Here is a 24,904-nt window from a genome sequence, read left to right as displayed (position 1 = left end):
AACGAGCATCACGTTTTTCTTTCCCCTTGGAAAGCATCTCTGGAAGCAGTTACAGTCAATTATATACTCATTATTCCGCTGCCAATTTACGATTTCATATTTGTATGTGTGTGTGTATATATATATATATATATATGTATATATATATATATATATATATATATATATATAGAGAGAGAGAGAGAGAGAGAGAGAGAGAGAGCTGGGGTTGTGTGTTGCTCTCCAGGACTTTGTTCCTCATATTATTGCGAGTGGTTCGATCCAAAATAGGACATTTCATAAGTGAAAGAATTACTAATTTCGTAACTAATCAAGATGTTTTGCTGTTTATTTTATCTGTAGTATCAGATTTATCTGTAACACCAAAAGGTACATTCTAAAACCAGCTATAGTCTGGACTAGGTAGACACAATCGCGAAACAACAATAGTGTGCTATTTTTAAACAGTAGACTCGTTAACGGTATGCACAGGCAGTACGCGTCAGCCTATAACTTAATGTGTAAAACAAGATCTTGACGTATTTCTGTCTCAACATATTGACGTTTGCGTGTTGGTCCTTCAAAAATGTGGACAAAATAACACAAGAGCCGGGACGTTTCACGGTAATCCATTATGTGCCGTTACTCTTATTAAGCGCTAGATCTAACGCACGCTACTCCTGTTGGGTCTGGCAGTTGGCAAATATATCTTTTTTACGCAGTTCCACATCTGCGTGTTAGATGGCGCCTCTGAGCCTATTCTGATGGGCCTTCAGCCTGGCGGGGACTGCCTTTCAAATATTTAGATCATACCAACGTTACTTACAACAGGGGAGTTAAAAGCCATATATTTATCCCATGATTACAATTAGAAATTTTTTTTATAGAAACGTAGTTGTAGTATAATTACACTGTACTATATTTATGAATAATAGCCATAAATGTGGTTCTACATCTTTAACATTTAAAAAAATAAATATAATATGGATTGTTCCCCCTTCGATATTCCCATTTTGTAGCTCATCGAGGAAGCAAAACGAATCGGTGTTTAGACGTGAAAAGTTGGAATGCTGTAACTCGTGATGTTTAAGCGAATTATAATTCTTTGTTGTTTTCCTTTTAGTTGATTCGTGTATTGTGAACGAAGTGTGTCTTGTGTCTCCACAAGAATGGACAGAGGTTGAATTATAGATTCAAACCGCCAATATTTCAGTCGGCTGCGCGTGTTATGTCGCGAGCTAGCTAGTATTAGCTGTCTGGCCTGAAGATAAGCGAGAAAAGGCGCTTGATACTGAATTACAGAATATTCTTCGTATATCTGTGTCATCCGGGACGGCATTGGTCTGAAGATACAGCGGAAACTGAATGAGACGCGTGACTCGGAGTTGTGGTTGCTGACTGAAACGCATAATACTCGTCATTCATTACATACTGCGCTAGCCACACCTCAATTAGAGATTTTCTGTACGTCGCAGCTGTTGCTGACGTGTGGTTCAGTAGCTTGGGCGGTATAAACATGTCTCTGGAGCGGAATTCCTGGGCGTTGACGGGCGCCACTATCGCTTGCGTAGCAGCTCTCTACCTGCCGTGCGCTCAGAAGGCTGTCCCGGGGGGCGATTCAGGTACACACATGCGCACTGCAGACCGCCGTACGTAGCGGAATTACTCGGGAAATCCTTACGCAAATAGCGTAAATCCCCAGGCTACGGGTAGTGTTTCGTATAGATCAAAATGACGTTTCTGGAACCTGGGGACTGGAAGCAATGTGTGTTTTCTTAGTCAGACGGAATTGTATCCTTGTGAGATTTTTCGCGTTCATTTGCTTTACGTCATGGTGTGGTAATAAGCATTCCCCCAGAATACAGTATATAATTTAAAATCCACCCCAAGGTAAAAGTAGAGAGAGTTTACAGTGCAGTAATTTTTTTTGGCAGATGTAACTAAAATAGAAACAACTGAACATGTTCTTTAAAGCAGATGCATGTATTTCTGTGTAATTTAATTATGCATATATGGCAGAAATAATCACATATACAACTAATAGGTTTGGGAAAAAACGTTTTCTGTAGAAGACCTAGCAGAATCTGTTTTTAACATTTTTTTTCCCTTTGGATGGACATGCAGTTTCCTTTCTATAGAAAAAGTGAAGGTCCCTTTCATTAGCTTGACATATGCTGCAGGTAGATGGATACTGTACCTGGCTGCACACTGTTTCACACCTGTTAGGGCTGATTTCGCTAATCTGGTATTTGCTGCCACTTTAACAAATTTGAAAGCCCTCAATTTACAACCTAATCCGCGGAGCCTGCGGCGTGCCAGGAGCAAGGCTGGAGAAGGCCTGTCTGAGGTGGACGGAGATTAGAGGCGGGCGGGGTGGAGGACGAGGGAGGGGGGCACTCTGGGTCTCGCATCCTCCCTGCAGACCAGCCCGGCTGTCTGTCCAGGGAGAGCTGGCCCCCTGGGGCAGCGATAAGGGCCAGGAGGTCAATGTCTTCTCCTGGTAATATGTGGAGTGTTAATGTGCAATATGGAAGGGGGTTAAGGGGGGGCACTCTGACTGTATTGAGGGTTCTCATTATTCTTAATTTGAGTGCACGCCCTCCTGCAGGGTCACTTTATGTATTTAAAGTAATTGGCCGACGTTTTCGCTGCAATTGATTTGTGCGCTCAGCAGGGCAGGCAATGTTGCGAGAGATGTTTGCGGTTGGTTTCCTATATCAGTGTACTTTGTCTGTGGCCTCACATGTGCTTTTATCCTCCCCCCCCCCCCCCCCCCCAACAAAAAAAAATCTGTCATTAAGTGTGGCCCTGTCACTGCCACTTCTGTGGCGCCGGCCCCCTCAAGAATAATCCGGAACGAGAGCCTTGATTGTGTTTCCGAACGGCTAAATTATCAGTGTTCATTTATCTCCCATGGGGGGCAGTCATGTTAAGAATCACATAATTAACATAAAGGCTCCTTGTCTTTCCCCATAACCTTTCGCCTTGGAGCACATCGCTCCCCACACTGTGTGATAGGACTTGGGGGGGGGGGGGGGGGGTTGTGTGTGTGCAACCCCCCCGCCTTCTTCGTCCCCCCTTCATTTCCAACCCATAGTTATTTTAGCTGCGATTATCATGCGAGGAGCAATATGCAGATATTTTGGAAGTAACTTTTCCCTACAAAGCAGAGATAAGTCTGACAGGAAGTGAAGATTATGTTAATAGATATTTTCATTTATTTTTATTATTATTTTGGAAATGACAATGAAGTGGCAAGGCCAGCGCTTGGGGGGAGCCCATTTAATGCATTCATTGTGCCGAGGCGGCGGCGGATTGCTCCCGTGTCAGGATTACGGCAGCGGGGATGATCGCGTGGGGGGGGGGAGTGGGGGTGATTAAGGCCGGCGGCGTGGCTGTGGCTGACAGCGGAACCAGGGGTGTGCCACATTTCCCAGAAGCCTTATTATTGCCGTTGGCGGCTGAGGCCCCGCATTGCGCCTGAACCTCCCGAACTCCGTCCCATTTTACTGAAGTTTAATTTATGAGAATCTAACTTTTTTTCTAATGTATAATTCTGCAGTTATCCAGTGAAAGTACAAGAAAATGCAGGCAAGGCGCATGCGAGTCATTCTTGGGAAGATGCTTTACGGCGAAGCTTCAGGCAGGGGCGTGAGCAGTAACCACTTTGGATTCAGTGAAATGGGACAAGATGGCAGGAGTTTTACCAGAAGTTTGAAGTGCGGTGCCATCTTTGTGCACGGGAAGGTGGTTAGAGTGAGTAGTGTGGATGGGCAGAGGTGGAGCCACATCACACCCTCCCCTTGTGCTAGCGTCGCCCCCGGCTCATGCTGTGAACAGTAGTGCACGGGAATGAAACATCGCGGGACTGGATCCCTTTGAAAGTGCGGCGTGACCACAGGAGGCGGGGACGCCGCTTGGCCCCCACTGCCATGCCGCTGGGCTTTTTCATATAAAAAAAAAAACAGACAGCCAGCCCGCCCGGGAGCCTTTAGGGACGGTGCCGGATGCCGCTCCGATAGTGTCGGGCAAGCTCGCCTCGGAATCCTCCAGGTCTCCATTTCCCGTCCTAATCTCTTTAGGTGTGGTGGGCCCTGGGGTGGCTGAGCGCGGCTTGTGGGGAAGCTGTTGTCTAGGAATGAGAGCGTGGAAATGGCAGGATTATGCACAGGCTGGCGCGAGCGGCTCGGAATCACAAAAACGCTTGGCTCTCGCGTGCCATGCCAAGCCTCCCCCCAAGTGATAGGCCGGCCACCCCTCCACAGGACTCTGACTGCCGGGTGCCGTGTGTGTTTGGGCCTGTACGGGAAAGTCACCCTCAGAAATATTTTTCAGCTGTATGGTTAGGGATACTTTTGAAAGGGGATAGTTCTGCAATTGAATGACAATCTCCCAGTGCCATCCGTCTGTACCTGTGGGGTTGATGGTCGTGATGCTAATGGAGGAAATATTGTTCTTGAACGCCTCGTGCAAGTCCTGCAGGCGTCCTTCAGTTTGGGTGAAAGGTGTGCACGCGCTTCCGGGGGGGAGCCTGTTAATGTCACACCCTTGGCGTTGCGAGCGGCAAACTGCTTGCCCTCTGGGCAGCGCGCCGACTGCGTACCTGTGAATGTTCCTGCCTGGGGCGACCTGGGTGTTTTTAACAGCTCGGGCTTAATTTAGAAGGCCGTCTTTAATCCCCCGGGGACTGTAGTGTGAGAGAGTGCAGCGCGGATACAGGCTCAAGGATGGAGCTACTCGTGGGCTGCGGTGAAATGCACGGGGAACGCAGTGACCCAGTGAAGGCGCCCGGGGGTCTTAACACACCAGTGTTTTCAGGCTATTTTTGGAGACGTTTGCTCTTTGGCTTTGAGGAGAAGGGGAATAGGCTTGTCGGGGGTTTCGGGAGCTGGGTGTACGTGGGTCGGGTGTGGTGGCGCAGGGGCGTTGGGGGGCGTGGTAGTGTGTGCACACGCATCCATAAACCTTGTGTGGGGGGTGGGGGGGCAGTGCGTGTGCCGCTTAGGAAATGTCAAGATTCGCAGGTTTTGATCCAGTGAAATTAATGCAAAACCCCAGTGCAACTATTTGTGTTGGGAAAACTTTGGAGGGGACCCATCTCTTATTAGTAATTATTGGGTTTGCATTCATTTTGCCCTCTGTTTTCTTCCACAGGAGAGCTGATCACCGCTGCTTGTGAGCTGGGGGTAAGCATTAGCCGTATTGTTTAATCAATTCGCTCTTTAACTCTTATAAGCATTAAGGAAGTTTAATTAAGCATGGGCAAAAAAGCAGATTAATTCACTTTCAGACTGCAGGTTTTATTTTCCCTTTTCTATACACTTATTTTGCTAAGTTTGAAGTGCAGAATGCCATCATTTGCAACCAGTTTTTCAAATCCAATTAAAGTCAATGGCAAAGCGATGGCTTTTGTGGGCTCTGCCTTATGTACGGTATAAGGCTTATTATGGCCCATCTTTTTGTGTGTGTGTGTGTAAGCCGCGAAGAATGAACTAAATCGGGTTAACAGTTCTAATAAGTTTTATTATTTAATAAAGTTTATTACGCTGCTGTGATCCTTTTAGGGAGGTTGTGTCAGTGCGACTCTGCCAGTAATCCTGCCGTTAAGTGCCGCAGTCCGTGTGGCCCGCCTGTCTGCCTGTAGGCCTCCCCCTGGACCCTTCCCAGACCTCCCAGGGTCCCAAACTGCCACCCGTCTCCCCCCCCCTTTCAAGCCCCAATCCCCCCGTGCCCCCCGGGGTGCCGTCCGCTGTCGCGTCCCTCTTCGTGTCCGTCTGTCCCTGTCCTCCATGCACCTCCGCTCCGCGCACGCTCACCTCGGCGCTGCCTGCCCGCATGACCCCTGCCATCTGTCTCCCCAAACGGCCTCACTGCTCCGTGCCCCCCAGCCCCCGCCCCCCCCCCCCCCCCACCCGTCTCTTCACTCGCTGGCTGCCTCCCGTCTTCATTCCCAGCTCGATCTCTCTATCCCTCCTTCTCTCGGTTGAGCTTGCCCCCCCCCATTTACGCTGCAACCTTCATTTCAGACTCAGTTCCACTGGCCGGGTGAGACTTGAGCCCCATCCCGACCCAGTCCCGTCCCCTCTCCCCGGGGTCGCCCCGCCTTATCGGCGGTGGGGCTTAACAAGCAGGTCTTATCGGTCCTGGGGAGACTTAGCCGCTAATTGCTGTGATTGCCCATGTCCTCTGGGGCGCTGCCGGCCTGCCAGGGGCGGGCTGCCTCACGTGTCAGCATGGCTACTGAGGGAGGCGCCGGGCTGTCCCTGGGTGGGGGCGTGTCACGGCGCGGTCAGGGCCCCCACTCACCGCCACCCTGTGGGGCGTCACCATGCGTCACTCTCGTTGCCTGGGCACCGTGTTCAGCAAAGAGGCAGTAATTAAAATTACAGGCTTTTAATTACATCTCACTGCCTCTCTTTCATCCTCTCGTGCTCTGCCCGAGTGTCCCTCTCCCCTTCCGTTTTATCGTCCTTTATGTCCCCATAGTTTTTTTTTTTTTTCTTTCTTTCTTTTCGTCCTTTTCAAACTCCTTAGCTGTTATCCTCCATAGTCTCTCTCTTAGGGATTGATTGCTATTTTCTTTCTTTTAATTTCTAGTCTTCCCCTATTCACCTCACTTCCTCTCTCTCTGCTTCCCTGCTTTCCTTTCCGCCCTGATCATTGTTATCATCTATCGTGCCGGCATCTCCACTGACTGCCCGCATTGTCATCTTGCCCCCTGCAGGTGGCGCACCCCCCAGGTTACCCCCTATTCACCTTGCTGTCCCGCCTGGCCATTGCGCTGCTGTCCCCGCTTCCACCCGCCCACAGCGTCAACCTGCTATGCAGCCTGTTGGGGGCGATGACGAGTGGAGCCCTCTGCTTTACCGTGTGCAGGTATGGGTATAGGGGTGTGGCTGTCTTGCTGTCAAATGGGCAGGTGGCACCTCGATCAGTAATCAACTACTGAAATCTAATTGGCCAAGATGTTTTGCTCAGAAAAGTCAGTTCTGCTGGACCACTCCAGACATTTTCCAAAGGGGTATTTATCCACAAAACCACAATAGTATATTAGAGACTTTTCAGCTCATTAGCAGCTGTATTTGATTAGAACAATTGTGGAAAATTCCAACATGGATGCTTATGATGCTGGTTTTGATTCATTTAAGTAAAGCGAAGGCCCAGGAAAACTTTGGAAAAGCAAAAGAGGTTCTTGCCCTTAAGCTTATCACTGTGTAGTAAAGAGCTGGTTGCTGGTTAACAAGTTTTAGCTTTGCTCAGTATCTGGTCACCCCAGGTAACCAGGTGCCCTCCAGATCTGGCTGCAGCAGTGATCTCCTCTCTCACTCTGGCATCACAGCACATTCCACCATAAGAAGAAATGCCATGTTGGATTTTGCCACGGCCTGCTGGTGTCAGTGCCTGCTGCCTCTCTCTCTTTCTGTGGGCTGAGGGGGGACATCTAGGCTGGCGGGCGACGGTGCTGGGCATGGGTAAAAATTGATACAGTTATCTCCTAAGGCCATGATCCCCACCGCTGAACTCAATTTTCTCTTAATCCCCTTCGACCTGGAAGTTATTTATCCAGTTAACCTTCCTGCTCTATGGGGTTAAAGGTTATGGGTCGGCCAAGTGCAGGGGGAGGGACCCGTTCTGCTTGACATCTGCAGGACCTTGAACGTGTCTGTGAGTGAGCATGCTTAAATAAGCCTCGCTCAGTGAACTCGAGCGGACCAGGATGCAGTATTCATCACCATGCCTTTATGACAGCCAGAATGGATCAATGGAGATCAATACTGTGCTTTGTCTGATCAGGTCAGACCAGGTGATAATGTTGATACACCCACCTTCTGTGTTCTCGTGCTTAGAATGCAGTAATGACGCTTGAGCAAGAGCATCACAGTCGGCCTGCAGAACCGGCCATCCTGGATCAGGATTCAGTGGAAGGCTCTCCTTGATCCGTAATATTTGTTACCTTTTGCACATATTTTTACTGCATATTCCATACTTCACAGTTTTAATTGTGTGCATATCATCACACACGATCAATATGCAGTCTTAATGAAAATTTTTAATTTGTATTTCTATAAGTGTACTGTTGCTATTGCTGGACAGCAATCAGAGGTTGCTCGTCATTAAGTAACAGCTTAATTCTCAGTACAAAGGAAGAGATAAGCGACGTGGACACTCAGGATTTTTGTTCCATGACCTTTAAAAGACAAACAGCTCGCGTGATGGTCTCCTGTCATAGACTGGCTGAGGGAAACATGATCTCCTGTTCTGTATTCATGGAGAACGCCTCGTCTGCCCCGCCTAGCTAGACCCCCTACCCCCAGCTGTGTGTGTTAGTCCCCTCCCAATCCTGAATTAGTATGATGGCTAATCTGCTCCCTACCCTCTCCTGGGATTGGTGGTAGAAGATCACGGTCAGTCAACATATCGGAACTGACCCCAAGGTCAAATAGCACAGGGAGGGGCTTTGGAGTCTCTAGGCGTGTCCCAGAAGGACGATATTTCATTCCTGGGGGTTCATGCATGGCCCTCGAACCTCTGGTCTGCTCACTGCAGTGCAGGCTGTGATTACTCCTCCTTTCTTTTTCCTGCTCTTTTCTCTGATACGTATACATGCTGTCGCTGTATCCCAGCGATAGCAAAATTGGAACCCCAGAGGGTTCAGAAAAAGTGTTTTTTTTTTAATTAAAAAAAAAAAAACATTTTAAATGGTTAATATTCCAAAATAGTGAAGCGCTGTTCCTTTAAAAGGGCCATAGTGTGCTAGTGAGGCTCTAGTGAACCTTCCCTGTGATACTGGTGAGATGCGGTTTGGGCCGGTGAGGGCAGGGCGGTACTGGATGGAATCGTGCACCCTGCTCCCATGGCAGCTGCCGCGGGCCTGTCCTGCTTCCTGCGAGCAAACGCCGCCTGGCGGGAAGCCGGGCCGAGGGGGTCAGGGGTCAGGGGCGCCCGGCAGGCCGGGACAGGCGATGGAGAGGAAGCGCTCGCCGCGGAGGCTGGACCGGGGCCCGGGCTACAGCCGGAGCGCCTGCCTCCCAGCACGGGCGAGCCGCTGGGCAGCTGGGAGCGTGGGGGTGGGGGGCGGCCCATGCCTCTCTACGCTTCCGAGGTGCACTGGGATTCATCCCGCCGGCTTACGGGCCGGGATGGCCGCCGGATAGCAGCGGGTCGCTTTATCTGCTCTCTGTTGTCAGGGCTCGGTTGCTATTTTTGTCCAGGCCAGTTTTGCTCTGGTTGTTCAGGGTAAAACTTTCCTTTGAATAGGCATACATGCATACATAAGCAACAAAACAACAGATGTACAGCTGCCAACCAAGAAAGTTAGATGGACACCACTGGTCAGTGGCCTTTCTGTGACTCTTAAAGTACCAGCGCTGCGCATTATATCCCATTAAAGCTCCAGTGCAGAGCATAACATTGTGCCTCTCTCACTGTGTCGGCACTAGGTGCTTTCACACTGCCGGAACTTTTTTCTGGGACCAGGGACTATTGTCGTGTTCACACTGCAGGAACTCGGCCCGACTGTAGCTCCTTTGAGCCTGGAACCCCTTTTTTAGTACCTACTCCAGGCAAGTTACTTTTCGTTCAGACATAAATTACTGGGGAGGTGCCTACAGGACAGCTTGCTGATGGCTTGACCACAAGGACCTGTGCTAACAATGAAATTATGCAGAAGAGCAGAAAAATAGCAGAATGTAGCAGAGCAAAAATTGAGCAGATGGAATTATTTTTGTATCTCAGTTACATTTAATGCATCAATTAATACATTCTTTGCTTGCGTCTCCATATTTCTGCATCGGGAAATTTGATCGCTAATATACTTTTGTCTAATATCGCTGGTGCCAAGTATGATACTTGCAGTGCTTATTAGCAGGATGTGTAGTTTCATATGAAATTATGTGTGAAGTTTAACCTACAAACTTTTTGTGTCTCTCATGCTTATGTACCATAAAGATCCCAGTTCCTTTTGTGTGGCATAAAAGTGGCCAGGAGCTACAAACGTACCAGGTTGAGATGGCCCAGAGACTAGTTTCCAAAACTTCGGTGTAAAATCACCTTCTGATTCATAATTTAACAGAATTTAGATTTCTTATATTGAAGCTGACATTGGGGCGCCTAAATGAAACTAAAGTTGACAGGAAAGTATTCAGAGGTCCCAGCAGAACTATCCGTGTGCTTTTGAGGGCCTCTGGGCTGCCGTTCCGAGGCCTCCGCTAGGCGTTCCTGTGAGGCTCACTGTACGAGGCCTGTCTGGCGGGGGCCACCCACTCTGGACCTCTGCATTTGTTGTGTTTGTAATCCGCAAATGGATCCAATTTTGGATATTTAAAAAGAAAGCCATTAGAGGAACACTCCCTCTGCCCACCTTTAGTGCCTCTCTGTGAAAGTGCAAAGCAAGTCACACACTGAGCTTTTAAGCTCAAGCTTAGATGTGATTTAGTCGCCCACCCCCCTGTTTTCAATCTTTGCTTAAAATTAAAAGTGAAGCGCAGAGTGCAGGTTTGTGTCATTTTCTGTGACCGTCCGGGCCCAGCCAGTTACCGCCACTGAGTTGGCAGACACTGGACGGCAGCGCAGGGAGGGGGGCGTGAGGATGGGGGTGCGGTAGTTCCGGAACGGTGTCGCCCTCCCGCCACCTCCACCTTTTGGTTTTTGGCGTGCGGGCCTCAGGTGTTCCGGCCGTGCCCAGCGGGACCGCCGCGATGGCATACCATCCCCCAGCAGGGGATCCGCCCGCCATGCCTCTCCCCAGACTGCCACAGGCATCATGCGCCAACACTGACCAGTCCGCACGCCCCACGTGCTCGGCTCATTCTGGGCAACCGGGACCGGGTCCGGCCATCGGACAGCCGGGCTGGTCCTGCCACTTCTGTTCCTTTCTGCTTCTTATAGCCACTTTCTGTTTGGTGCCGCTTTCATCTCTGTCCCGTAAGGTCCCTTCCAAATGAGCTCTGGCCGGGACACGTCCCGTGACAACTGCGGGGGGAGCTCGTTAACAGATCCCTGCTCCAGTTCACACTGGACTGGTACCGGCATCAGACGTGGGAGGCCAGGGGAGATGCCCTGTTCCGAGTCACGTTCGACCGTTGGGTCGTGCGATTACATAAATGGAGAAATGACACGTCGACCGGCACCTAAAAGGCGCTACCGTGCCAAACAGCGACGTGAGCGGACGAGCTGCTATGGGAGGGGACCGGCGCACCGGCGGCAAGCCAGCAGCCCGCCCCAGCCAGTGCAGCCTGGGCTCCTTATAAGGACTGCCACCATATGGTCCCCACGGGGGCCTCCCCCCCAAACCTTTCTCACCGTCGCCTTCAGATGGACTGCCTCAGAGCGGCTGTGGGGGGGACAGGTCTGCTGGAGGTCAGGGGCTGGTTTTTTTTTTTTTTGGTGGGGGGAGGGGAGAGGACCCCCGTTCCTAAGCAGCTCTCTCACACATGTGTCATCGTGCAGTAAGGCAGGAAGTGTTTGACGGAATTCCATGGGAATGGCTCCCGTCCGCTTTGGCTGCATCAGACCTCCTGCGGTTGGCTTGAGCTGAGGTGCAGACCGAACACAGGAGCTGCGATGCGATACGGTCGTTCACCACCTGGAGTGCCGTGGTGCACGTGACATGTGTCGAGTGCTGTGACCAGTACTTATCACTGACAGAATGGCATGTAGCAGGCGGTGGTCATGCTGGGATTACTTATGATGACAATGAACGTTATCTCAAATCTGGCCGAAGTTGAAAATGCTGGAAATGGGGCAGTGGCTGTGTGAACATGAGGGGCAATCTAAGCCAGTCCTGATCCTGGTCTGTTTTGATGGAAAGTCAGGCGTTCATGTACTGTGAGCCTCATGGGACCCCAGTTTACCTCTACTCTGGTTGGGTTCTCAGGCTGCTATGCTTGGAGCTCAGTATGCATATATAACATCATCACTAGAGAACCCCACTTCTCCTGAATCAGCGTGTTTGGAAGCTGCAGTTCTGCAATAAATCACGGCTTACATGTACATGAATAAAAGATAAATATTTGTTGTGGGACACTGAAAGAGTGGCTTATTTTTAAAAGTCTTGAAAGCACTACAAGTTGGTGTTTTGGAGAGGTTTGCGTCTGTCGCATATGCCTTAGTGCGGCGTGTGTTTGAGGAAAATGTCAACAGTGGGTCAATATCAGCATTTTATCTGTGTTCCTTTGGACGGCTTATTCTATCAAGTAAGGCCGCAGCTGAGTATGTGATAGCAAGCGCTGAGCAAATCTCCAGATCTGTGGTTTATACCAGGACCTAGAATTACGGTACATCCTTCTTCAAACACTTAGCCGTAGGCAGAATAAACCCCATTTGGGTCATATGGGTGACAGAGGCCGATCCAGTCTTTAGTTTTAATGCGTTTTCATGCTCTGTGATTTTGCATTCAGAGAGCCGTCCGCATGATCACAACCGTGGGGCAGACTACGGTAAGGGAGACACGAGCTACCATTATTACCGTGCCAAATAAAGAGGGCTTATTGAAAGCCACCCCCCCCACACCCAATTGAGTCTGTGGCGGTCCCGTGTTCTCCTGTTACGGCATGACCAATAGTGGCCCCAGGACCTGTTCTACAATGCCGTGTAACAGATGTTTAATGAAGATGTTATTTCCTCATTACTGGGGGGGGAGGGGGAGTGAGGGTTTGGGGTTGGGGTGGGTGCCGCGGCCTACCGTACCAGTTAATATTCTAATATTCTTTTTACGCCCAAAGGCCTGAGATTGTCTCTGCACCGGCCATGAATATTACATCCCTCACTCACCACAGAGACTCTTAATGAGAGTCACCAGTCAAGCAAAGGATCAGGCCTGGCAATTACAATCTGCCCGGAATGACTTAATGGAGTGTATAGAACGACCCTGTATATCAGCGCTGCCTAATGACTTTGTCTGTGTGCGGGCAAAATTAGAAATAGTAATAACAGCCCTCGGAGTCGGGGGGTAAACACCGTTTTATTTTGCGAGGCGCAGATTAAGACGCCATTCTGGTGGAAATTGTCGTGTCAGTGGCCGCATTGTTTGAGCTGCGGGAGGATTGGGATGATTAATTTTGCAGGCGCTCCGAATGCTGCCCAGAGCAAAGCGCCGTCGCTGGGTTTAATTCACCGGCTGCCAGCTGCTCTCCCTTCGCTTCACCTTATCACTTTAGCGCCGCCGGCTAACTTTAAGAAAAAAATGTCCGCGGCGTAAATTTGAGGCCCACTGGACCATCAGTCCCGCAAAGAGTTGTGGGAAAACCAGAACGACACGGAAGCCTGAGACGCTTCAGCTTATCCACGTACTCATCCTGCGTGAAGCTGGTGCTGGCTCTGCCTCCCTGGAGTCAGAGTCGGAGTCCTGACTGAAAATTTTCAGATGAAATGGTTGGTAGCTGCATTCAGGCCATAGCTAATACTATTGCATTCTGGGATCTCTGAAATTCCCAGAATGCATTAGCGGAACCCAGTCAAAAATGGGGGCAAACCTAGAGGCTTGTTGATAAATAGCTTCATAGCATTTATAAGGGCAGTTATTATTTATGAATGAGCGGTGACATGTGTGCACACACGTGCACCAGAGGGACCTGCTCTCACGCATTCTCAGCATGCTGTGCTGGCTGACCCTATGAGGAATTTAATGGTCCTTTATATGCATCTATACTGTGAAGGCCATCCCAGCGGGCATCCTGGAGCCCATTCTCCATTCGAGTGGAATTCCTCCTCAGGGCTCGACATGGCTGGATCAGAGGCAAAGGAGCCCGGTCCAGAACCGGAGCCGAGTCTGGTGCCGGCTCTGCCGGGATAGTTTCCAGGGGAACTGGGATGGGATGGGATGGGATGGCTCCCCGTGGACCCATGGCGACGGGGCGCGGCGCCACAGTTGCCTTTGTCATGTCCAGGAGCCCGCTTTGCCCTCCCCAACCCACTTCCTTGGCGGTTCCAGGGGAAAGCCAGCTGGAAGTGCCTCGCGGCCCATTGCTCTCGACAAAACTCTGCTCTTAAGGAATGCCAGCTTCTTTCCAGCAGCCTTCTCCCTAACGTCCCCCCAGCCTTGGGGCTGGTTCTCAGGGGCTGGTTCTTGGGGCTGGTTCTCAGGGGCTGGTTCTTGGGGCTGGTTCTCAGGGGCTGGTTCTTGGGGCTGGTTCTCAGGACTGCCCCTCTCTCAGGTGTCACAGCATTTGCCTGGCCAAGCTAGCCTGTGGCATGGAGATTATGTGAGGGCCAATGTGGACGTCTTAATGGAGAACAGGGCTCTGTGTTTGTCTGTGTCTGTGTGAGTTAAGGTTGCTATTGCTGGGATAGGGGTATTCCTCATAGAAATGAATGGACGGTCCCGTGTTTGTGTGTGTGTGTGTGTGTGTTACAGTGTGCTGGATAGGAAAAGAGCAAGAGGTGTTGACAGGTCCACCCTGGCCACCATCCTCAGTAGTAGACAGCATTATTGCCAGGTCAGGACCTCCCAAGCCCCTGACAGCCCCTGAAGTGGGGTGCATCATGGAATTATGGACATAGGGTTCTGCTGGGTGTCTGTCTGGACCTTTTCTCATCGACTCCCTCACTCACATGTATTCCCTAGGCCATGGTAAAGGTCACACTACGCTCTCTGGTAAAGATCAGGCTGTTTTCACTGGTGATGACTACACCACGTTCTCTGAAGAAGACCAGGCTGCATTCACTGGTAAAGACCACGCCACGTTCACTAGTAAAGTCCAGGCATCTTTCACTTGTGAAGACCACACCGTGATCACTGAGCCCCCAACATGTCTGACGCAAACGCAGGCTGCGACCTGGTTGCCTTTTGTGTCAGCATGTGTTAATTCCCGTCAAATCAGTTTGCCAAAAACCTAATATGTGATGTCATCCAGTGTGCAGCTTCTGGCCCCCTGTAATATGACGGTGCAATTTGGCGGGAAGCAGCTCCAGCTGCTGCCCTAGTTGGTTCCGTTTATTACCGCGGCCTGAGGCTGGGCCCCCGGATGGAGCAGCTGAGCAGGACCCAGGTGGTCTGACGGGGAGCGACGGGCCATCAGCCCCAGCAGGGCGGCAGCAGACTGACAGAGCAGAGGAAAGAGATGTCAGCCACTTTGCAGGGAATAAAGAACTCAAACGGAGAGCACGAGCAGCCTCCCCCCCCCCCCCCCCCCCCGGCCACTGAGCTTGTCAGGCGCTGCTATTGAAGCGAGCCAGGCTGGTATAAGAACAGTCCTCACAGGACTGGCACCCCCGACATCCACACACATGCACCCCCTTTCCCTACAGCTTTCCAATATCAGCCCCCCTGCTAAGAGTATGTGCTCTGGGTTAATTACGGCATGGGGGGGGGGTAGAATTGAGGGTGCGGGGGGTCCTTACACCTCCGTGGAGGAAACCCCCCCCCACTCCCGCTGCACCCCTTTCCTGAACTGACAGCTAATTCCTTCAGCGCCAGCACCACCACCACAACCAGCCCTCCCCCCCCCTCCCGCACATGAGACGCAGGAGGAGAAGGCAGGAAGGAGTCAAACAGGGGGGAGAGAAAAGGGGGAAAAAAACCAGAAGTAGTCAGCGAGAGTGAGGTTTTTTTCTTCCTCTCCCTCCTTCTTTCCTGATTTACTGCGCTTTCCTCAGAAAGCTCCATTGTTCCCTTGCCTAAGTCTCATCAGGCCTTTTGTGGCTGACTATCACAGCGGCAGGCAGAGAGCTGGAAATGTATAAATGGTATCATGCCTGTGATTAATGGCGGTGCTTATGAGTCAGGTCTGATAACAGGCCTGCTCTCTACTCAATTTCAGATACCGTTAATGGAATCTGTCTTCTGCGATTGTAATGTGAGAGCGCCTAATTTGCCATGGAGCTTGAAGCTGTCACCGGCGAGGGATTGTGGGGTCATAAGGGACCTGGCAGCCGCTTGGCCTGCAGCTTGTATCTGCTGCTCTGAATAGAGCAGCTCTCTGCCTGTCAGTTAGCTGATAGGCTGATGAGGACTCTAAGCCACTGCGCACAATGGAGGAAGGGCCATACTGCCTGACTTCCTTAATTGTCAAGCCTGCTCAAATTTCAGAGCCAGCATACTGGGGACTGGGCTTTTTTTTCCCCCCTCAACTTTTTTTTTTCTTTATTTCATCCTCCATCCTCACTTTCTACCCCCCGCCCCCCCATCCAGCACCTCGTTCCCTGCACCCTTTTTCCCTTTTCTTCCCCTCTCCTGCCTCTCATATATCGCCTCTCTCTCTCTCCCTCCCTCCCTCCCTCCGTGTCTCTTTCTGTTTCTCTGTAATAAGTGGTGGGTCTTAGCGTATAACAGATTATCCCAAGTTTGCCTCAATTACCGCTAAAGAGACGGGAGAGAGAGGGGCATGGGGGGGCTTTTGTGGAATCATTTAAATTGCTAAAGATATCTCCCGTGGTGGCTATCACTGGCAGGCAGTACTGGAGTGTTTGGCTGCCCGAGGGAGAGGGGGATCATCGGAGAGCATCTCTGGCCAGCAGCCGCGGACTGCCAGAATGTTCGTCATTTTTGGATGATAATTGCAATAATGACGGCTATGCCTGCTGTTTCAATATTACTGCCCTGGTCTAATTTAGCTGGTTTTGTTAGCTCAGACGTCACTAATAATATGTTTTTTTAATCGCTGTTGTGCCCCTATTCAGATAAAAAAATTAAGTTGCTCTCCTTTGCCTGATTGCACCTGTACCTCTCGCCATCCCAGGCTAGTCGGCACAGGGCCGGGCGCAGTGCTGGCTGGGGGAGCGTTTGCCGTGTCCCGGCTGACCTGGCAGTGGTCAGTGGTGGCGGAGGTCTTCTCCCTCAACAATCTCTTCGTGGGGCTGATCTTCGCGTTGGCCGCCTGTTTCCACTGCGCCAAGAGTACCAGTGACAGGAGCAAGGTAATGGGCCCAACGCTATCGACAACATGCCTAGGCTGGGTAGAGCTTACGGTACGAAAAACCGGTGCAGGGATTGGCACCAATAGCAAGGGTCCCCTCTTAAGAAGCTTTAAGACCCATAGGCACAGAGACTGAAAAACCTGACAGCACAGAGATGGCGGGGTCGTTCCCGAAATTGGCACCGTTTTTAATAACGCATACAAACTTAACGTCGCTCGGAAGCGCCTCGGCGCGCATCGCGTGGAAAGTCTGAAACTGTTCGTGACATCACCGCAGGTGAAGAAAGGCGGCGGAGATTAACATTAGCCAGCGAAGAGAGTTTAATCCTAGGAGTAATTTTAGTCTGAATTATTCAGAGAGGCTGCTTAAGCATGTTGCGCCTTGGCGCAGCGCCGTGACTAATCGAGGGAGATTTCCCTCCGTCCGGCCCGTAAAGTTTACATGCGGTGCTTTGACAGGAGCCCCGGAAATTCAACTCACACCAGTTTGCTTTTTGACGTGTAAGAAATGGGAGTTTGATTAAGTTCTGTGCCTTAGAAACATGATCACGCTTAGAAGTGCTCTGAATGCACAGGTTTTTTATTATTTTTTTTTTATCAAAGATTTTACGATCTGGCCGACTTACTGGAGATGGGAAAATGCAGGGAAGATCTGAATTTAAAGCTCTGATAGAGCTGCATAACCTTGAACAGTACGAATAAAAACAGATGAGGCAACCAGTGATGGATAGAATGAATGAAAGGCTGTTTCAGAATGCAGAAAAGCCATTCCAAGCATGAATTAAATGGAAAGGAAAAACCTGCACTTTAAAAAGCATAAATGCATTTAGGGATCCATTTGGAATACGGTAATTATTTAAAGATAAAAGAAAGATAATTAACTTAGTTAAGTGTTAATGAGGGCCCTTCATGACCTTCCCTTGCTGTGCCTGACATTTTATAGATGAGACTTAAAATGACAGCAGGCAAATGACCAGGCCATTTAAGATCAAGGGGAGGCATGATGCTTATCTGCCTTGACATACAGTCATGTGGGAAAAATATATAGACCCCCCCTCCCCCCCCCGGAAGGTTCAGTCAGTGTATTGAGACACTTTGGATGTCTCAGGTGACCCCCCCTTAGACAAATGACAATGGAAAATGCCATTCAGTTGTTCAGTTTAGTGACATGCCAATCTGTACATATGCAACACAATATTAAATATCGTTTAAAAAGGAAGGCATGAATTGTTGATTGAAATTCTCCCGCTTTTCTCCAGCCATGCTCTCTTTAGATATTTTTGCTATACATTAGTTGTAAGTTGTTAGTTACTCATCAGTTACTGCTCATCATCAAATGAGTGGTTGGCTAGTTATAGCAGTTGAGTGTATCAGTTATCTGCACAATTCTTCCGGCACTTCCTGGATAAAGGTACACTGGGGTTAAGTGGTGGTGCAGTCATGAAGCTATTGAGTGCATGTAACACTGTTCTTGCCCCTTCAGTTTTCCCACTGGGGGGCGTTGTGTTGTAGCCTCGGCTTATGTAACCAGCACACTTTGATACTGTACTTGCTGGTCATCATTCCATGGGTCCTGCTGCGGCTGCATGCCTTCAAGGTGAGAGATGTCTGGGTGTTTATTGCTGGTCGCTCTCTCTCTCTCTGTGATGCATTGTGACCTGATCTGCGCTGCCCCTTACCTGTCAGGAGCTGTCACTGCGCCTTCTAGGAGCCCTGGGCCTGTGCTTTCTCACCGGCTTCCTGCCCTACCTGTACCTTCCCGTCTCCTCAGCCTTAAATACGGCCCGCTGGAGCTGGGGCGACCAGACGTCGCTCTGGGGCCTGCTCACTCACCTGCTGAGGGCGGAGTACGGCACGTTCAGCCTGGTACTGTCCCTCTGCCTCTAAACACCCTCGCACACCCTTTGCGGCTTTGTTACTGCAGACGGGTTGTGTATAAAGTTAATTCATGTAGTTATGTGTTATTTTCAAGAAAAAAATCATACACTCTAAGAAACTATTTGTTAAAGCTGTAAGCCACGAAGCAGGTAAAAATAGGCGTTACCTGAGAGTACTGAGTCTCCAGCTGAAAGGTCATTATTGCACATCCTCATGGGTCCATCGCAAGGCTCTGCTGCCCATTTAGCACACAGTAATCGGGCTGCATTTCTCCTTTAATCAGCTCTGCCAGGGTTGTGTTGTGTTAACTCCTAGCAGTCTGGCCTGGCTGTGCCATGGGCTATGAGTTATGGGAGGGACAGGATTAAAGTGTAATGGATCTGTGTGTGAGTCCTATCTCTCTCTCATTCCCTCTGTCATGTGCCTCTCTCTGATTGTATGATAGACTTTCTGTGATTGCATTTGAGTCCCATCTCTCTCGCTTTCTCAGTGACTCACCTTTCTTTCACGTTATATACTTTTCTACAGTTGTATGAGACCTGGTTTGTTCTGCTGTACAATTGATCTCACTCGCTCTGATTGGTTGATGGGCCCCTCCCTTTTTGCCTGTGTGACTTACATCTCTTTCTCTGCTATGTGATCGATCTCTCTGTCACTGATTGGTTGATCATCTCGTCTCTTTCTTGCTGTATGACTGCCGTTTCCCTGTTTAATTATGTAATTTCAGGCTAAAACTGAGAGTGCTGGAGACCTTATCAGGATGCTTCAGTGAGTATGCGCTGGTTTTTTTTTAATAATAAGTTGTGTAAACATTTTGTTTTATTTGGCACTTAAGATTAATGCATGTTAATCAAATTCCATGCTCACAATAAGGTTAAAAATCAAAATGAAGACGTGAAGGTGATTTCCTTTTTAAAGAGCGTATCGATGTTTTGTTCCTGGGTTTTTGATGTTGCTTTTGTATGCCGGTATGATCTGCTGGCTGGTGGGGAAGTCGGATTGCAGGCCATCAGAGACGGGAGATCCCTGTCCTGTAAGGGAGCCTTTCCTCTCATGTCTGTTCAGCTCCCCATCACAGGGAACCTCGGACCGTTTACGGGACAAAATCACCATGCTGTGTTTTTCCAGCAGTTTGAAATGATCACACGACTGTGTTGTTAAAGCGTGACAGGCAGTGATGACAGAGTCTGCAATACTGCTATGAGATTGCGTCCCCAACCCCCCCCCCCCACACACACACATATATCCCGGTGGCAGCATTTTCTCTGGCTGATGGACAGAATAACCCCTAGCCTCCCCCCCCCACACCATCACCACCACCACTGACACACCTTAACTTCAAGGGAGAGGGTGGGACGTGGTGGGAAGCGATAGACATTTCGCTACACATGGCGATTGGGGAGAGACGAGCTGACACAAGCTCACAGACGGCGGTTTGGCGCACTGCCCGCGGCAGCCTGTTGGGTTTGAGCGGGTGGACAGGGAGGATGGCGTTTGGGGGTGGGCCTTGAGCCAGCGACAGCCACACACACCCACAGCCCATTGGGGCCTTCTCTGCCATTGTGTCCCAGGGCCCAGCTGGAGCACTGTATGCTTGACCTCTCCTTGCCCATCTTGCTTCTGGCTGGAGCGGGCCTGCTTCTCTCATCCCTGGACAGGTAAGATGTTCACCTGCCCCGCCCGATTCCCCGGCACGCACCCAGCGCCATCCTGCCGCGGCATGGAGCCTGACGCTGAGCAGAGGCAGCTGGCAAACAGCTCAGCGCCCAAGGGATTCTATGAAGCCTTGGGTGTCTGTGTTTTGGCCCTGAACTGGCAGAGCAGGGCCAAGCTGAAAGAGGCACGAAGGGCAAGGGGGCAAAAAAAATTTAACCCATGATTCAACTGAATGCTTTTACTGGAGTTGTTTAGTTTAAACACCATTGGGGTTTAAGTAGAGGAGTGCAGAATGTGGGCGTTCCCTGGGGTACTGGCCCATGTCACCCTGTCTCCTTAGCCTCCTTAGCCTGCATGCCCATGAAGGAGGCAGTCAGAACCACGTTACTCTGTGTGGATTTTAGCGAGTTCTGAGGGTCTGGCCCTTTATTGAGATAGCAGACACTGAAGTGCGGTGTGCCGCTGCTTCTCCCCGGGGGGTGCTCGCATACCGGGCCCGCGCATGTGACGTCACGCCGCCTGTGCAGCCGCCCCGCGTAGACGGCCGGGTCAGCCGAGCCGATTAGGCGCCCAAGAGCGTCGCGTCTCCGCAGCTCCTATCGTCCTCGTCATCTCCGGAGAGTGAGGGGCTGGCGCGTGCCGTCTGCCTGACGCTCCAGCTACCGGTGTGGACGTTTCAGTGCAGTCATTTGTTTCCTGATAATGTCAAGTAGCTGGATAATTATAAAAGGCTAAGCCCACCTCCCTTGTTAAGTGGCCATTTCAGATTACACATGCAGTAATTAAAGTGCTATGTTGCTGTTAGCTGTAGGGCATGTATGTGATTTGACTGCAATGCCCTGTGCCCTCCTACAGGAGGCAGTGCATCCTACCCTGGCTGCTGGCTGCCATGGCATCACTGTACTCACTGTTCTTCTCCTGGAGGGCCAACCTTGACATCAGCAAACCTCTGCTTCTGGGAGTGGTGGGTACTGATCCCTTTCGGCATCCATATTGATGGGTCTTGAGGGTCCATATATGTGGCTGAATAAGTAATTAGCAGCCAAATTAATGGCGCGGCTAAATTTGGCGTCTTAATGCAATTTGCATGACATTGGTTGTGGTGGCAAGCTGCTTTAAATACCGTAAGGCACTGGTGTAGGGTGACGTTCTGCCCCGCAATGATCCCTGCCTTTTCTCGTCTTCCGGCAAACCCTGCTGGCAGATTGGGTGATTGAATGTCTTTCAGTTCTGCACAAATCCTTAATTAGTAAATTTGATTAATTATTAATTTTAATTAGTTCTCTTGTCAAAAGTATTTAGTGACCGACAATTTGGAGAGACCCATGGAATATCCAGGATTGCAAGTGATAACTTAGACTCCTGGGTTCTATATTGAATACTCGTGAGTTAGCACATTTATAACTCATACACAAATAATATATCATGCAATGAAACTAAATAGCGCTAAATAAATTGTGGTCAGTGGCCTTTGGCTGTGTCTCTTTCACATTCATTCTCGTCTCAGTTACATGAGGCTTATGGCTTGGCTGAGTAGTCCCCCCCCCCGGCAGACGTGGCTATAATGGCTTAATCTTCGGACTTCACAGGTTGTGCCATTTTACTGCCTTTCCAAGGTAATTAAACTGTTTAAAGACGAGAAACGGGAGCCGTTGGTGCGCACCGTCGCCCGGCCCATCGGCCCATGGCTGCCCGCGAGCTGGTACTGGACCTGCCTGGCTGCTCACGAATTACGTTGCTCTCCTTTAATTATTTCTGAGTCAGCATGGCCTTCATTAGACGGCACTCTAGCCATCTTACTTGGGACACATTGGGTGATAGATATCAGGAGCTCTTCGCTTTGGATGGAAGTCGACGTCGAGGCGTGTTTCCGGGGGACTGTGATGTAAGCGCTAATCCGAGCGGCGTATCGACGGCAATGCTGGCATGCGGCTGCGCTGTGCTGACGGCCCGCCTGCGCAGGTGGAGCGCTTCTGGCTGCAGTGCGACGTGGCGCTGTGCGTGCTGGCTGGCCTGGGCCTGGATGCGCTGCGGGCGGCGCTGGAGCGGTGGCTGGCCCGGCGGTGGCTGTGGACGGCCTGCGGCTGGGCCTTCAGCGTGGGGCTGCTGGCGCACATGGCGCGCTCCAACTACAGGTGAGCGGCGCTTCGAGGGCTGGAAGCCCAGGTTGGGGCGCTGAGTGGGGCGGCCATGATTCAGCTAATTTGGCAAAGAGGAACGGAAACCGTTCCGCTCAGGATCTAAAGATGCAAGTAGGCGTGGTGTCACCCAGGGTGCCCCCATCTGGCTGCCTCCCCCACATCATGCCCATCCAGCTCTGTCCACTTTCCTCACTATCCATTACTCCCTATTACCACCGACAATTACCCATAACTCCCCATCATTGTCCGCTCCTGCCCTTCACTCTGCATCACACCCCACTGTGCCTCATCACTTATTCCTTTCCTTCATACCTCATTAATCCCCATTTCTCTTTTATTCCCCATCTTTTCCATATTCTTGCTTAACATTTTACAGTGTCATTCACTATTAAATCCCATCACTCCCCTTTACTCCCAGATACTCTCCATCCTTCCCCATCCAGCCCGTTTGCTCTCAGTTAAATCCCATCACTCCCCTTTACTCCCAGATACTCTCCATCCTTCCCCATCCAGCCCGTTTGCTCCCTGTTAAATCCCATCACTCCCCTTTTCTCCCAGATACTCTCCATCCTTCCCCATCCAGCCCGTTTGCTCTCTGTTAAATCCCATCACTCCCCTTTACTCCCAGATACTCTCCATCCTTCCCCATCCAGCCCGTTTGCTCTCTGTTAAATCCCATCACTCCCCTTTACTCCCAGATACTCTCCATCCTTCCCCATCCAGCCCGTTTGCTCCCTGTTAAATCCCATCACTCCCCTTTACTCCCAGATACTCTCCATCCTTCCCCATCCAGCCCGTTTGCTCCCTGTTAAATCCCATCACTCCCCTTTACTCCCAGATACTCTCCATCCTTCCCCATCCAGCCCGTTTGCTCCCTGATAAATCCCATCACTCCCCTTTACTCCCAGATACTCTCCATCCTTCCCCATCCAGCCCGTTTGCTCCCTGATAAATCCCATCACTCCCCTTTACTCCCAGATACTCTCCATCCTTCCCCATCCAGCCCGTTTGCTCCCTGTTAAATCCCATCACTCCCCTTTACTCCCAGATACTCTCCATCCTTCCCCATCCAGCCCGTTTGCTCCCTGTTAAATCCCACCATTCCCTGCTTTCCCCACACTGTACTGTACTGCGATAGCAGCAGAAGGCCTGCATTACCATGCGCTGCTGTGCCCCCAGCCTGGCCCACAGTCCCATGGCACCCCTCTCGCTCCGTTTAGCGAGCGTAATGAGAGCGTGTCGCAGAAAGGACCCCCACAGAAGAGCACCATTTCACCCCTCCCTTTGTACGGCCCAGACGGGCGGCGGCATAATGAAGGCATTAATGCATGATGGGAGCCGTCCGTGATCAGAGTGAACAGATCACAAACTAACAAGGAACTCTGTGAGGCGTCAGAGCGGCGCTTTGATCAGGTGAACAACCTGGACAGTGCTGTCAGTTTGAGTTCTCGCCCGACCGGCTCTGATTTGAAAGTCAAATCGGGGAAGAACATCTCAGCGGGAGCTCCTGCCTGACTGGGGGGGATAAAAAAAAGGAGAAAAATCGGGCCATGACAGAGAGCACTTGAAAACCCAAACAGACACGAGAGCGGGAAGTTTGTGTTGTTAGTTGGGGGGGGGGGGGGGGCTTTCTTCAATCCTACCCTACATGTCATTTTAACTGTTGGGGACTCATTTCCTACGGTTACCTTTATTCTGTGTCAGTGAATGTGTATCTGAAATGTATCTGCTGTGCAGATGATATTCACAGGATATTCACATTAGCGGTGATGTTAGGGCTCAGCACAGGGTTGTGCTCTGTGTGGCTGTAACGGATTCTTGTTTTGTAGAGCATGTGATCAGAGTCACAATGACGTGGTGGAGAGATTCGCCCGTGGCGTTCTGGGCTCCATCCCCCACGATTCCATCATCCTGACCCGGGGCGACCTGCCGGGCAACACAATGCGGTACTTGCACTACTGCCAGGGGCTGCGTCCGGACCTGCGGCTCATTGAACAGGAGGTCTGGCAAACTAAGTCCTGACTGGCCGTTTTGCGTTGACTGTCTAGCACGAGGCACTTTCATTGGCCACGCTGGCTCGAGAAGGTGAGCATGACTGGCTGTGCTGTGTTTCCTCCTCCAGGTGATGACGTACAGCTGGTACGTAGAGAAGCTGGGCCGCCATCATCCAGGGGTCCGCTTTCCCGGGCGCTTTTGGGACCCCTTACGCACACAGGAGAAGAACACGTTCAGTCTAGAGCAGTTTCTGCTTCACAACTCACAGTAAGAGTCATCTTGCTTTTAAAGCAGCTGAACAGGCAAGATGCAGAGGTTGCAGAGTGACAGGGAATCAGTTTAGAAAAGCCTAAAGAATCCTTAAGTCCTTCAAGGCCAAGAGTGTGATATATTTCCTACCAC

At 50.6% G+C, this 24,904-nt stretch overlaps 1 protein-coding gene across 11 annotated transcripts in view; it reads left to right on the top strand.

Annotated features, from left to right (window-relative positions):
* Window positions 1–1,006: 1,006 nt before the first annotated feature.
* Window positions 1,007–24,904, top strand: part of tmem260 (transmembrane protein 260) — a 69,875-nt gene continuing 45,977 nt past the window's right edge. For all 11 annotated transcript variants that reach the window (XR_002840236.2, XR_002840237.2, XR_002840234.2 and 8 more), the window contains exons 1-12: window positions 1,007–1,601; window positions 5,134–5,165; window positions 6,704–6,855; window positions 16,656–16,833; window positions 18,316–18,429; window positions 18,519–18,698; window positions 19,438–19,478; window positions 20,282–20,368; window positions 21,222–21,330; window positions 22,329–22,501; window positions 24,337–24,508; window positions 24,630–24,769. Coding sequence is in view for 1 of the 11 variants with exons in the window: in XM_023828474.2 (XP_023684242.2) it covers window positions 1,496–1,601; window positions 5,134–5,165; window positions 6,704–6,855; window positions 16,656–16,833; window positions 18,316–18,429; window positions 18,519–18,698; window positions 19,438–19,478; window positions 20,282–20,368; window positions 21,222–21,330; window positions 22,329–22,501; window positions 24,337–24,508; window positions 24,630–24,769 (1,484 nt within the window). In the remaining 10 variants the exon portion in view is untranslated. The remainder of the gene's footprint in view (window positions 1,602–5,133; window positions 5,166–6,703; window positions 6,856–16,655; window positions 16,834–18,315; window positions 18,430–18,518; window positions 18,699–19,437; window positions 19,479–20,281; window positions 20,369–21,221; window positions 21,331–22,328; window positions 22,502–24,336; window positions 24,509–24,629; window positions 24,770–24,904) is intronic.

This window comes from Paramormyrops kingsleyae, chromosome 14, assembly GCF_048594095.1.
Source record: "Paramormyrops kingsleyae isolate MSU_618 chromosome 14, PKINGS_0.4, whole genome shotgun sequence".
In the NCBI taxonomy this organism is placed as follows: Eukaryota; Metazoa; Chordata; class Actinopteri; order Osteoglossiformes; family Mormyridae; genus Paramormyrops; species Paramormyrops kingsleyae.
The sequence above is the reverse complement of the archived record's forward strand: the minus strand, read 5'-3'. Positions and strand labels throughout refer to the sequence as shown.